This window comes from Protopterus annectens, chromosome 1.part0 (genome assembly GCF_019279795.1).
Source record: "Protopterus annectens isolate FY-2018-M chromosome 1.part0, PAN1.0, whole genome shotgun sequence".
In the NCBI taxonomy this organism is placed as follows: domain Eukaryota; kingdom Metazoa; phylum Chordata; order Ceratodontiformes; family Protopteridae; genus Protopterus; species Protopterus annectens.
Window position 1 is genome coordinate 597234708 of NC_056725.1, and position 14016 is coordinate 597248723.

The 14016-nt window shown below is 40.1% G+C and overlaps 1 protein-coding gene across 1 annotated transcript in view; it reads left to right on the forward strand.

Annotated features, from left to right (window-relative positions):
• The window catches only part of MARK1 (microtubule affinity regulating kinase 1), a 2314196-nt gene that overhangs the window by 1998935 nt on the left and 301245 nt on the right, over nucleotides 1–14016 (forward strand). Inside the window, exon 14 of the mRNA XM_044061667.1 lies at nucleotides 12744–12847. Within this exon, the coding sequence (XP_043917602.1) occupies nucleotides 12744–12847 (104 nt within the window). The remainder of the gene's footprint in view (nucleotides 1–12743; nucleotides 12848–14016) is intronic.

The following is a 14016-nucleotide window of genomic DNA, read 5'->3' on the forward strand; positions in this document are numbered from 1 at the left end:
ATTTTTGTATTTTTATTGGATTTTACTTCAGTTCGATAAATTTCTTGCTTAATTGTACTGTGGAGCTTTTCTCCCTGGGTCGCCACTGAAAAAGGGCACTAAGCCAGTCAGACTAACCCAATCAACAAATGTCATATAACTAACTAACTAAATATGCTCTATTTAAATACTGCTGCTGTAATAATCCTAGCAGTAGCTGCCCATTTCTCCTCCTACCACACCACCCTAAATTGAACCAGCCCTCTATCAAACTACATCTATATCCTACCCACAAAAAGAAAAAAGTGTTATCATATCCTCCTCAGTCTTTAGCTCAATTTATTGCACCCTGTACTATTTACCCCTCACCACAGTACCCCCCAAATCTCACTGAAATATCATACATATGTAGCTAAAATTCTAAAAAAACGTTATTTAATATAGCAAACAATCTAACACTCAGTGGGGACATCCATCCAAATCCTAGCCCAATAACTAAGCTAAACTGGACACCTCCCGAAAATAGCAACTACTTGCATACATCTCCAAATCTCCATAGGAGCAAAGCAGATCTCCTGCTACTAAACATCAATATTAGGAGTATCACGAAGTACATGAACTGCACACCAACCTGTTTCTATACTTATCTGATATTGGACTAATAACTGAAACATGGCTAAAACCTGACATTAGCAATAAAGAAATACTAACTCCTAGCTATAATATACTATGGGTAGACAGAAAAGACAAAAGAGGTGGCGTTGTAGGTATTTTATTTAAAAATCACCTTACTCTAGAAGCTTTAGACCATAATGTCCCCAACTTTAACAATGCTTAAGTAATTCTTACCAAACTAATAATTAATTCAAAAAACAGATAAACATCATGGGTAGCTGTAGTCTACCTGCAGACAACATCCAAACACTAGAAAACATATTGCATTGGACTACAAAAACACTACCCCTGGAAACAGTAATCATGGGTGATTTTAATATAGATTGGTTAACCTGTAACTCCCACAATCCTGCAAATCACATCAACTTCCATGGCTTCACTCAGATCCTCCAAACACCCACTAGGGTTGACAAGTCATGTAATAGACGCTCCATTCTTGACTGGATTTTAACATATAAACCAACCCACTCCTTTCAGTCTGGCTGTCTCCCAGATAGCCTCTGTGACCATCTTCCAACCTTTCTACTCAGACATGGAACAAATGCATTAAAACTAACTACTTATCTAATAAAGAACAAAAGAAACTTTAACCCTAAAGACTTCACATCCACCCTCAAGCACTGCAATTAGGCCCCACTTAAGCAACTTCCCCTAAAAGACATGGTTGAATGCTTCAATACTACCTTCCTTACCATCCTTAACACACAAGTTCCTCCCAGAACAGTAAGGATAAAATCTAATTTTGCCTCCTAGCTAAGCAAAGAAACTAGGTCACTGCTCAAATCAAGAGACAAAGCCTGGGAACAGTGGCAAAAAAACTTAAGTCCCAAGTGTCAAAACAAGCTAATCGTGAACTCAGAAATAAGGCAATGAAATTAGTCAAACAAGGCAAGATAAACACTGACATCCAAACTAAACACCAAAACAGCCCAAAAAAAAAGTTTTGGTCCGCTATTAATAACATATTCCTGCCCAGTAAAGCTAGTACACCCCCTCCTTCTACTGCTAATAATACAGATAACATAGCTACCCAATTCAGTAAATACTTCACCAAGACTATTTTAGCCCCCTCTAAAAAGCAAACTTCCACCACCATTCCAGTTGCTCCTATACCAAGGAATAACACCACCACCTACTCCCTGCAGTCCGTATCAACTGACACAATAAAAAAATTGCTTGAAAAACTAAAGCCCACTACACTCGCTGCTAATAACTTACCAGCAGATTTTCTTAGAATTACCACCGATACAATTGCCTATCCAGTATCCATACCTATAAACAAATCCATTTCTGAATACCAAGTCCCTGCCATTTAGAAAATTTCACACATTATTCCACTACATAAAGGAAGCAGTTCAACAGATCTATTAAACTACCAACCGATTGCTATCCAGATTTGCCACAAACTCTCCCTTTAAATCACATCACATCACTGTACTGTACTGTACTGAAGCAACTTAAATGGTTAGAATTTCCTCATTTTCTGCTTTACAACCAACTAACTGTGGCCCATAAAATCCAAAATGAATCGGAAAAAAACCCTTCCCTTCAAAATACACTGCACCCATACTCCAGTAACAAGTCTCTACACTCTAGCCATAAATCCCCAATAAAGCTAACCAGAGCTAATAATGTCGCTGGAGATTCCCTCTTTAATTATATAGCTGGAATCTGGAACGCACTGCCTTCTAACATAACATCAGCTACTGGCTTAGCTCACTTTAAAAAAACATACTAAAAACTCGCCTGACAAAAACATGGCTATGTTCATGCAGGGTCCTTATTAGATCGATGAAAAATCAAAATCATGAGTGGCTTAGAAGTCGAAAGTGCCATTCTTCGTAATCGCTATTGTGAGATCACAGTGCAGTGAAGATGGAAAAATTTGCCCTTTCCTCACTGTAGTGCAATCTCTGAGTTGGAATATATATTTAGTGGGGGGGAGGCGCAGTCCCCCACAATAGCGATTTCGATTTCCTGTATTTCCACTCATGAGCGTTCGAGATTTTGCTTCTGATTAAACATTCTCTTTCTTAAGCTGACATTTTATCTTTCAAAATATGCAACAAAGTCTAGAGGATTGTCACTTTGCCTGGAAGTGTTACGTAGGTGTTTTTATACCCCAAGTAGACTCCAAAGAATTTTCTTCTCAGATGGATAGCGAATGTTGGAGGTGTGATGGGCAAAAAAGAGGTAGCTGGGAATATATTTTTTTGAATTATGATGAGCTGGCGGACTTTTGGGATTCCCTGCAGACCGCTGTGTCGGGGATGCTGGGTGAGCGGATTGGACTGACTGGGGAGATGATTTTTTTTTGAGTTGTGCTACAGACTCGTAATTGCCTAGACATAGTAAAGCCTTGCCAAGTCTAATTATAGTGGCTGCCAAAAGAGCAGTTACTAGAAAATGCAAATCAAAGTCTAGACCAACTTTACTAGAAGTAGTGAATATAGTAACAGAGGTAAAACAACTGGAATCGGGATCTTTTAGAAAAGGGAAGAATCAAACTACATAGGAAAAAATGGGAATTGTGGGAACAATGTATGCAGACCAGGAACGAAGTTTGAGGCAGGATTTTATTGAGCTGTATAATGCTTAACTGACAATGACTGGATGGTTTATAAGTAATGTATAATGTTTGCAACTACAATTGTTTCAGTGGTGTCTGTGATGTAAATTGTTTGTTACTAAAGTGATGTCATTTTGTATGTTTTTCATTTATATAAATGTAAGATTGCCTTTGTCATATGTGTAAATTTAGTAAAGACGTTTGGGGAGGGGGGGCATTTTTTTCTTTCAAAAACACAAACTTCACAAAACCTGTAGATTAGGAATTAGTACTTACAAAAAAAACCTACCTTTTTTTCTAAAGTGTTGTAAACAACACCCATTGATTCCAAATCTGTAAATAGCCTAGGCCTCCCTTGCTTTGACTCTGACAAATTTGTTATACTGATGTTCTTCGTGTTTCACTGTTGCAGTAATCACATTTGGGTTATCTGCCTGCAGGTAGCCCTCAGTCGACCTGAATACCAGAGTCTTCTGATTCCTGCGTCAGATGCTCTCTCTTCTTCCATGACGTCAGGTCGTCAGGGGTATAAAACATGCAGCCGATGCCATTACATCAGTCTTCCTTGCCGTGTGGTGCCCGAAGCAGAAGCAGTTCGCAAGTGCCGGTCAGCCAACTCCTGAAATTTTCATTTTTGAGTTTCAGATCCAAAGTCTTCAAAAAAAAAAAAAAAAGATAAGTACCACGTTGGGGATCCTTTTTTCTTGCTCCAACCAATGTCAGTAAAAGTTAATTGTTTTACTTGTGGAAAGCAAATACCTCATAGAGATTTTCTTTCGTACTGCATCCTCTGTTTAGGCCCACACCACGACGTCCCTCACTGTCGGTTTTGTGCCTTGTTCAACCCCCGCACTATTCGTCATTGGGCTATATTTGCAGCAAATTATTTTTGTACTCTGTCTCAGTACTCCAAAATGACTTCGTTAAGCCATCCGACTACCAATCTTCGAAAAAAGCATAAAGATAAAGACAGAGACAAACCACATAGGTCCAAAACTGCCGACAGCGCTTCCGCTAAGCTAGTCGCCAGTCCGCCGGTACTCAGTGAGGCGCGTTCGCAGCCCCTGATACCCGATACTTCAGATTCGTAGGCCTCTACTGAGACCCATTCGGAGTCCGGTATGCCGCAAGATGCTTCTTCAACTATGGAACCTGCGGATGTCTCTACCTTGGATGGGTCCGGAGCCGCTGTGCAGGCACCGGGTTCTGAGGGTGTATTCAGGCCTACAGACTTGCATTTTAAACCGTCATCATCTTCATTCAGGCCTAAAACTCGCACCACACCTAGAAAACAGATGTCCACACTGCAGGCTCAGGCCCATATGCCTAAAAAACAAATGCTTAGAATGGCTGAAGACCTTTTTATCTTAGTTAGGGGAAGCCAGCCTTCCCCCTCTAAGAGACCTAGAACTGATTTTCCTTCTGATTCTTCTGATCAGGAATCTAATATTTCTGTTCCTTCTGATTACCAGGATTTGCCCATATCTGCCTATGAGGATTCTGATGCAGAGGATTCCATTCCCTCTGCTTCCCCTCCAGAAGATTTTTCTTTTGGTGAAACCTTGCACATTCTTAAGGAGCATTTTCACTGGGAAAGCCAGGATTACTCTGACTCCAAAAAGAGGCTTAGGGAATTCTTACTCCTTCCTCAACACAGGCCTTTAGCTATCCCTCCTGTTCTGAACCTTGTAGATGATGCTTTCTTGGAATCTAGCCTTTCCCCCAGACACTTTATCTCCAGCTCCCAGAAAACCTGACCGGTATTACAGAGTACCTGACTCTCTCAAGTTCCTCTTCATGAATCCTACTGCGAATCCAGAGACCATTTCCCAAGGACCAAAAGACATTAAGGCTACTGCTGCCAAAAATCCTACCCCTTCTGATAGAGATTCTAGAGCCTTAGACAGATGGGGTAAGAAGGTATACACTTCTGCTTCTTTGACCGTTAGGGCTTTAAATTGCCAGTTTCATATGTTAAAGTATCAGCAGCATCATATGGGACTACTTAAACAGAAAATTATGTTGATTCCAGACCGTGCTGAACGCACAGAATTACAGGATTTAATGCATTCTGCAGAACAAGCTGGTAAACATACTTTGCAATGTGGTTTTGACACTTTAGAAGCATCTTGCAGGGCTGCTGTCACTGGGTCTGTACTTAGAAGGCATGCCTGGCTTAAGGAGCAAAACTTGCCAGATCATGTTAAAGCTAAATTACTGGATGCTTCCTTGAACCAAGACCGCCTGTTTGGCAACAAAGCAGAAGTCGTCCTCAAAAGGATGGAGGAAAAAGCTAAATCTATGCAAACCGTTAAAGATTTCCTGCAAGTACACCCTCCCAGATTTAGTAGGCATTGGCCCTTCCCATTCTCTTCCAGGCCTTCAGTCCAAACCCAGGAACAGCAGACCACCTAGGTTACAGTCTCAGGCTGTGCACAGGCCTAAGCAGTGGGGTGATCCCACTTCCAAAGCAGGAAGTAGTAAGCCACCCCCTATGGAAAAATGGCACAATGACTTAACCTTAACCCTTCCAAGCCCTGCTCAACTGCCTGCTCCCTTGGGAGGAAAGCTTGCCCTGCATGCAAAAAACTGGGAACTCATTACCCAGGACAAATGGGTTTTGAGCATAGTTTCCCAAGGATACAGATTCCACTTCCCCACACTACCAACCCCAAACGGTTGGCCAGACCTACCCTCAGATCACTGGGTGGAGGCCCAACAGCAGGTTCTCTCTCTCTTCTAAGTATCAGGGCTATTCCACCTGTCCCAGCAGAACAAAGGGGACAGAGTTTTTATTCAAGACTTTTCCTGGTACCCAGGAAAGGCAGCTCCTGGCATCCTATCCTGGACCTCTCTATTCTAAGCACCTATCTGGTAATCCCAAAATTCAAAATGCTAACACTTCAACAGCTTCTTCCTATGCTAGGCAAAGATGCCTGGCTGGCAGCCTTAGATTTAAAGGAAGCTAACCTGCACATTCCAATAAGGGAATCTTGCAGGAAATACCTATGCTTCAGGGCAGGCTCCATGCACTGTCAGTTCTCTGCACTTCCCTTTGTGAATACCCTGGGCACAGTAGATAAGCCAAAGTGTCTAGCTCCAGCCATTGCATTTTGCAGGCAGAGAAATATTCAGATATACCCATACTTGGACGAGTGTCTGATTCAGGCAGAAAGCCAGGACTTGCTATTACAACATCTGGCATTCATAAAGAAACTTCTAACCTCACTGGGGTACACCATAAACGAAAAGAAATCTCACCTAGTACCCTGCCAATGGATTGTATTCCTGGGAGCAAGCTTGAACACAACTTCCCAGATGGCTTTCCTCACTCCGGAGAAACAAGTTTATTTGACAACCTACTTCAAACTATTGGCCACAAAACCCCAGCTATCTGCAAGAAAAATTCTGCAAGCCCTGGGGTTCATGGCCTCTTGCATTCTACTAATTCCATATGCAAGACTGCATATGAGAAAACTACAATGGTATCTAAAAAGCTTATGGTGTCAACATTCTCAGGACCTGGAATCGATGATTCCTATCATCCCTTATAAAGACAGAGTTCCTTTGGTGAGCATAGGCCTGCTACCACAACAAGGAGCTTCCTTTCACTCTACCCCCTGCCGCCCAAACCCTTAACAACAGACGTATCAGACTATGCATGGGGGGCTCATTTGGCAGGGCAGTGCATTCAGGGCAAATGGAATTCGAGACAGATGCACCTGCATATCATTCAAAAAGAAATGTTAGCTGTACAGAATTTCCTGACAGCCTTCAAAGACTGCATTCTTCCAAGACAACTATTGGTAAAGATAGACAACACCACAGTTATGTGGTACATAAACAAGCAGGGGGGAGCCCACTCGTACCCTCTCTGCAGACTAGCCATGGCTCTGTGGAACACAGCCTTGAGCTGCCAAGTGCATCTTCAAGCTCAATTCCTGCCAGGTAAGCTAAATTCACTGGCAGATGACTTAAGCAGAAATCTCATGGACCCACACGAATGGAAACTAGAACCAAAAATATTCAACATCTTGAGGAACAAATGGGGGACTCCAGAGGTAGACCTGTTTGCTTCCCCTCAGAACTACCAATTGGACAAATTCTGCACAAGAACTCCCCACAGTCAAGCTTGGAAAGTGGATGCCCTGTCCTTTACCTGGGAAAGCCTCTCAGTTTATGCCTTTCCCCTCTGCCTCTCCTCTCAAAGGTTCTACAAAAGATCAAACAGGACAAGCCAAGGACAATATTGATTGCACCAGACTGGCCACGCCAGCACTGGTACCCCCTCTTGCGCAGTATGACACTGCTGGAACTATGGCACCTGCCTCAGACCCCTTCCCTGCTGTCCCAGCAAGTGGGCCAGATTCTGCACCCTCCTGAACCTTGCAGTCTGGCTAATTCCTTGAGTTCTCCAGTAGCATCCCTCAGTAAGCAGGTGCTAGATGTCATTCTGGAGGCAAGGATGCCTAGTACTATAAAATCCTATGCTGAAAAGTGGAAAAGATAGTGTTTCTGGAGCCAGACTCAGGGGATGGGCACAACGGTGCCCAGCTTACCTTCTTCAATACTTAACAGAAATGCTCCACAAGGTCCTATCCTTCTCGTCGATTCAAATTCATGCCTCTGCCATTTCAGCACATTATAATACTGATCCACCCCTCTTCTCTCACCCCCTGCTAAAACAATTCCTTAGAGGGGCAAAAAATGTAAGGCCCCCACTCCAGCCTTGGACCTTAACTTTGTATTGGAAAAGTTTGGCCCCCCTTTGAGCCAGCTGCAACAGCAGAGTTGAAATTTCTTTCTTGGAAAACAGCCTTCCTTCTAGCCATCACTTCAGCAAGAAGAGTGTCTGAATTACAGGCTGTCATGGCAGTAGGAACCCTTCATTATCTTCCATACAGACAGGGTTTCCCTCAGAACCAATCCTTCCTTTATGCCCAAGGTGGTGTCTAGTGTGGCCCTAAATCAGTCCATTCATTTGCCTACTTTTTTCCATAATCCACAAAACAAAGGGGAGCGAATACTGCACTCTCTGGACGTGCACAGACAACTTAGATTTTATTTGGACAGGACTAAGCCTCTCAGAAAGTCTGAACAGCTGCTAGTTGGCTTTGCTGCAGGGGCAGAGGGGAAGGCCATTTCAAAGCAAACCATTTCCAAATGGATAGCCCATTGCATTCATTTCTGCTACAAGCACCATGGAATTAAGATCACATTCCACCAGGGCTGCATCTACCTCTGCAGCCTTTCTCAGAGGAGGCCCTACCAGGGACATCCTAGAAGCCGCTACTTGGAGCTCTGTACACACCTTCACCAAGCATTACCACATGCCTATTTTTTTTCTAAATCCAGAGCTGGTTTTGCCACTGCAGTCTTGCAGGGCTTAATAGCTGGTCCTAATGCTCTCTAATTTCCTCCTCCCTTCCTTAGCTTTGAGAATCAACCCAAATGTGATGACTGCAACATTGAAACACGAAGAACATAGTACAGTTGTGTACACTTACCATAAATGTAGATGTTTGAGTGTATTCACTGTTGCAGTCCTAGTTACCCTCTCTCCAGCCCCTTGACTTCTCTTGACTCTACCTTTCCTTCTTGTTTGGTATATTTAAGCTGTCTGGTGTATTTGCTTTTTGATGGAGGTGTACCATAACATATAATTGCTTCCCATTGTGGGGGCACGTGACATCTGGGGCAGGAAAAACTGATGGTAATGGCTTCAGATGCATGATTTATACCCCTGACGACCTGACGTCATGGAAGAAGAGACAGCATCTGACGCAGGAATCCGAAGACTCTGGTATTTAGGCTGGCTGAGGGCTACCTGCAGGCAGATAACCCAAATGTGATGACTGCAACAGTGAATACACTCGAACATCTACATTTATGGTATGTGTACACAACTGTACTTTTTGTATGCATTTCTCTGTGATACATAATGTACATGTATAATCGCAATGTGAACTCAGTGTACTCACAGTAAAATGAAATGGTATGTCTTCATTTGAGCTTTTCTCCCTGCTTTGCTTCTGTGATATCAAATGCATTTCTGTGTGATGTAATATAAACGTATATAGTCAGTGTGTACTCTGGGCATTTACAATATAGTGACTGTCTTTTCTGGAGCTTTTTTACCTGGGCCTCTGCTGAAAAAGGACTTTTGTCCAGTTGGATTTTCCCAATAAACAAATGTAAAATAAATAAATAAAATAAAAAGATACCCATCTGATTCTACTTACTCTCAGCCCCACTCAGCTCCATCAAACACTTTTTCAATGCTATCTCTTTAAAGTCATGGCCAAAATGGGTTTCCCGGAGAAAACTTTGGGGCTCATGAGTATACCCAAGGGTGGGGGAAGCCAAAGTCAAGACCCAAGCTAGCATCTCAGTTTTTTGCTTTTGAGGGACACCAGACAGGGATGCCCCTAATCCTCCTTAGATTTCACATTTTATTTGGAGCCAGTGACTCAGTGGTTTAGGCATTCTGAGATAAATGGAGCAGCTTGGTGTGGGAGGGAATAGAACAGTGCTATGTATGCAGATGGTGATTTTAAGAAGTTTAATAAACATGCAGACAGAACTGCAGAGGTTTAGGGGCTTGGTTAAGAACAAACCAATGCAGCATGGAAATCATTGTTAAGAGGGATTTCAGGGTGATGGGGAATAAAAAACATTTTCTGGTGGTGGTGGCAGGGAAACCTCATGATCCAAAAGTGAAATGGGAGCAGGCCAAGGAAAAGTTTTAGTGAAGGATTATAATATTGGGTTATACAGATACTTAATGCAATATAGTAAGAAACGTGGGACCAAAAAAAACTTGCATTACTCAGTTTAGGTAGCTGTTTAGAAAAAAAGATGACTTATTGAATAAACAACTGCTTGGTAAAGTACTTAAGAAACTGATGAGATTAAGAAAGGTTGGACAAAAGCTTTAGGAAGGCAGTATACTAAAGAAATATGGCAAGAGACCTGGACTGTCTTGAGGCAGTCCACTAAACCAAGACATTTTTGCACATTTGCATTGGAGTGAGGTTTGTTGTTCTTTCTCAGTCTCTTACATATCACTTCAAAACTTCATATCCACAAAGATCACTGTAAGTTTGTGTGTGATGATCTAGCTTGTATGTCCTTCATTCTAGTTCATTTGAACTGTGTCATTTATTTGATTATCAGACTTGCATGTTTTCTTTCTATAGTTTTTTTTATGTATGTGCATGGTTTATAACACTACAATACTTTGTATTGACTCTATTTTTTTAAATGCATGTTCTTTTTAACAAAAACATTGTTATTAAATGTCATGTTTGACATAGCTAATCATACATTTATGTAAATGAAAATTGAAATGGGTGTTTTTCTCTCTATTTTGTATTTACTCGTTGACCCAGGATTGTGGACAAAAAGGGTCCTCAGATCAGCCCACCTACCCAGTTAACTAACATAAAATTAAAGTGCTTCTGCAATATTTTTGCAGTACACTAAAACTGAGATTGCAGTAGGCTTGAATTACGAGGTATATTAAAACGCCTATTTTGGAGTTGTCTACTAATACGATATAAAGTTAATCTTCAAATATTGGTATGAGAAGTCTTTGGCGAGGACATAGAAAGAACAGTTTATTTATAATGAGAGTAATAAAGAAGGAAAAGAGAAGTGAAAGTAATAGCTATTTGCAGTAATAATGCTTTTGTCCAAGAAAGTTAAAACTCAACATTGGAAATCTTTGGAAATTCCCAGATGTGCAAGAGTTAGCGAATTGAATAATAGATTTAATGGAAATGGAGGAACAAGTATGTACACAGAGCAGTTAAACTACTTTTCTGAACAAATAGTTACCACCTGCCCCTCTTTATACAGGATAGTCCCTTTAGGCTGTTGTATCCTGGAATCTAGTGAAAAAGGGCAAATACCCTGAGATTTTAGGAAAAATCGTATTTTCTAAGTTTCTTCTAATAGTTGCATAAAACGATTATTTTGCATCTGAAACATCTTGCTGCTATACAAAGCAACAGAAACAACTCAAATTCTAAGAGTAACAACTCTGAAGGAAATCTATTAAGATACAGCACAAGAACAGTCATATTCATCTGTAAAGGCTGTTTATTATCTTTCTCTGAAAAGGCTTTATTTTTAGAAAAGCACATCACTTTTTTCTTGTAAATGGGCTTCATTAGATCAGAGCTTTTATTTTGGCAAAGATGTGAATTTCAGTCCGTTTGTAGTGATTGTGGGTATGTTTTGTCCTGAAAAATCTTGCATTTCTGTAAACAAAATGTCCCACTTTGTACTTCATGCATTTGACAAGGTAGCAACCTTATTCAGAAGTGGAATCCATGGAAGGATTGTTTAAGTAAGGGAAAATTGAAGTCAGGTAGGATAGAATAGGATAAAATAGGTTGCTTTAAGTGCATGTTAGGATCCATTACTATTGTAAAAAGATGTCAGAGTTGAAGAGAGTTTATTCATTTGGGGAACCTGCACAAGGAAGAGACAGGACAGTTTATATTTAAATAGAAGGTAGTGACTGTTGGAAATTTTAAGTGGAAGATTTAGAGATGTACATCATTCTGAACGGACACCATTCCGTCAGGTATAGCAGTAATAATAATAATAATAATAGCAACTGAATAGTTATATAAAAATGAGTTTTCTTTGTCAGTTGGTTGTGTTGATGGTGGAACATTGTAATCATTGACGTGGGATGTGCTTGACTGTGAAATGCAAGGACTACATCATTGCTATTATGTAGATAAAAAGCTATATAAGCCAGCCACTGACAAAATCACAGAAGTGCAGCATGCACGAGTACTGTACTGTAGTTGCCAGCAATTTCTGGTTTTGTTGAATGATGGTTTTTGGTTTAAAACTCACCAGGTACAAAGTAGTTTTCACGATGCATAAAGATTATAGTTTCCCTCTCTTTTCTACTTTGTTCATTGTTGATAATGAATACTTATGTTTTATCTTTTTAATCTGTTGGTTCTTTCTTTTGTTATATAGTTTATAATATTTATTCTGTTAGTCGTTAATATATATATATATATATATATATATATATATATATATATTCTACCTGCTAAAACAAACCCGGTTTATGACTAACATCCGTTTCCCTACAAGCATTCTAAATCAGAATGCTGATGGAGGCATACTCTGTGGGTTATCTTAAGATTCTGGTCAGATGGGGCATGAATGGCAAGGACAATATCCATTTGTAAGGAATTTAGTAACTTGAAATTGTATGATTTAAGGCTTTTGCGTAATGAATGTCCTACACAGTTGTACTTTTTTTTTTTAATAGCATTCTAAACCGCTGCTGCATTTTTGTCCTTTAATACTTTGATATGTTGTTGTGCATAATTTCTCTAGCACTAGAAAATATAAATATGTTCTGTAAGTCATTGAACTGATTTTTTAATTTATTTTATTGCCAGTTGCACATCTGATTCCTGGATACATACTGCACTACCTTTGTGTGGTTTAATTGTTTTTAATGTAATTAAATGTCCTTTTCCAGAGCAATGCATTTCCTGGTGGAGGGATGACTAGAAGAAACACCTATGTTTGTGAGCGTACTGCAACGGATCGATATTCTGCTGTACAAAATGGAAAAGATAGCAGGTATCTATTTTATCGAAGTTTCCTCTAAGATGCAAATAACTCATTTCACCATGGGGTGATGGTATTTGAAATATAAAACAGAAATAATGCACATGTAAAGTGGCTTTTGTTTAGTTAATTGATTGTGGACTTGTGTGGTAGATGTTTAAAGTAAGGCAGGTATTCTTGATGCGGAAGTCTTTCATTGGGAACTATATTTAGCTAAACATCTAGTATACACTTCAGAATTTAACCAGATTATCAAAAATGTAAAAATTTCAAAGCATGACAGCACGCCTCAAGCCTGCATTGTCACAGTTCTCTTAAATAGCATACTTTTCTGTCTGTGACAATATTAGTACAGCTCTACTATTGAATTTGTCTAATAAAGACACAAGGAAATTTTCCATTAGTACTGTATCTGCCAACAGTTTTTGTTTAGTTAAGTATCTGTTATAAATATGTTGTAGGTTGTTCTAGTATGCAAATTGCTTTCTTTGCTTTTCTTTTTTAGATTTAAGTCAGTGTTTCTAAATGCATCCCTTTACTTCCCCTTAGGTTGTTTGTGGTACCGTCTCATTTCATTGATATTTGTAGTCACAGGCTATTTTTGTATTTGTTTTACCTCAGCCTATTTATAACTTTTTAAAAAAAATTTCATCCTACTGTGACCCTGTGAGTTAAACCTCCAGCAGCACTAAGTGCTAGCAAGCCTTACTTGATTGTGTTGTATACAATGATTAGTTCAAACAATAAACATCCTTCAGTTGTTGCATTTCTAAGTGTATGATTGGGAAATGTGTAATGTCTGTCATGCTGTTTGTGTGAAAGAACCCACCTTATTTGCACTTTTACATTAGTGTTTGCTATTCATTTCTAAAAGAACCATTTGTTCTGGGACTTCTGGGACCCCACAAGAGGAGTATCTAATGAGAGTAGCATTTTCTTATTTTGTGTGTAGACACTGGATTAGGTAATATGACCACTTGTTGATGTTCATTTCATTGCCATACTGTCATGCTGACATTAATTTTTTTTTTTACTCTCTCATGATAGAAAAAAAAACTGTGGTGGTGCTGCGGTAGCATTGTCGTCTCACACTTAGACGTTGCCCGTTCAATTCTCAGAGTGTCTACTGTGTGACGACATGCGTGAATGGGCGTTCCTTCGTTGAAGGTTGTGTGTTAGGC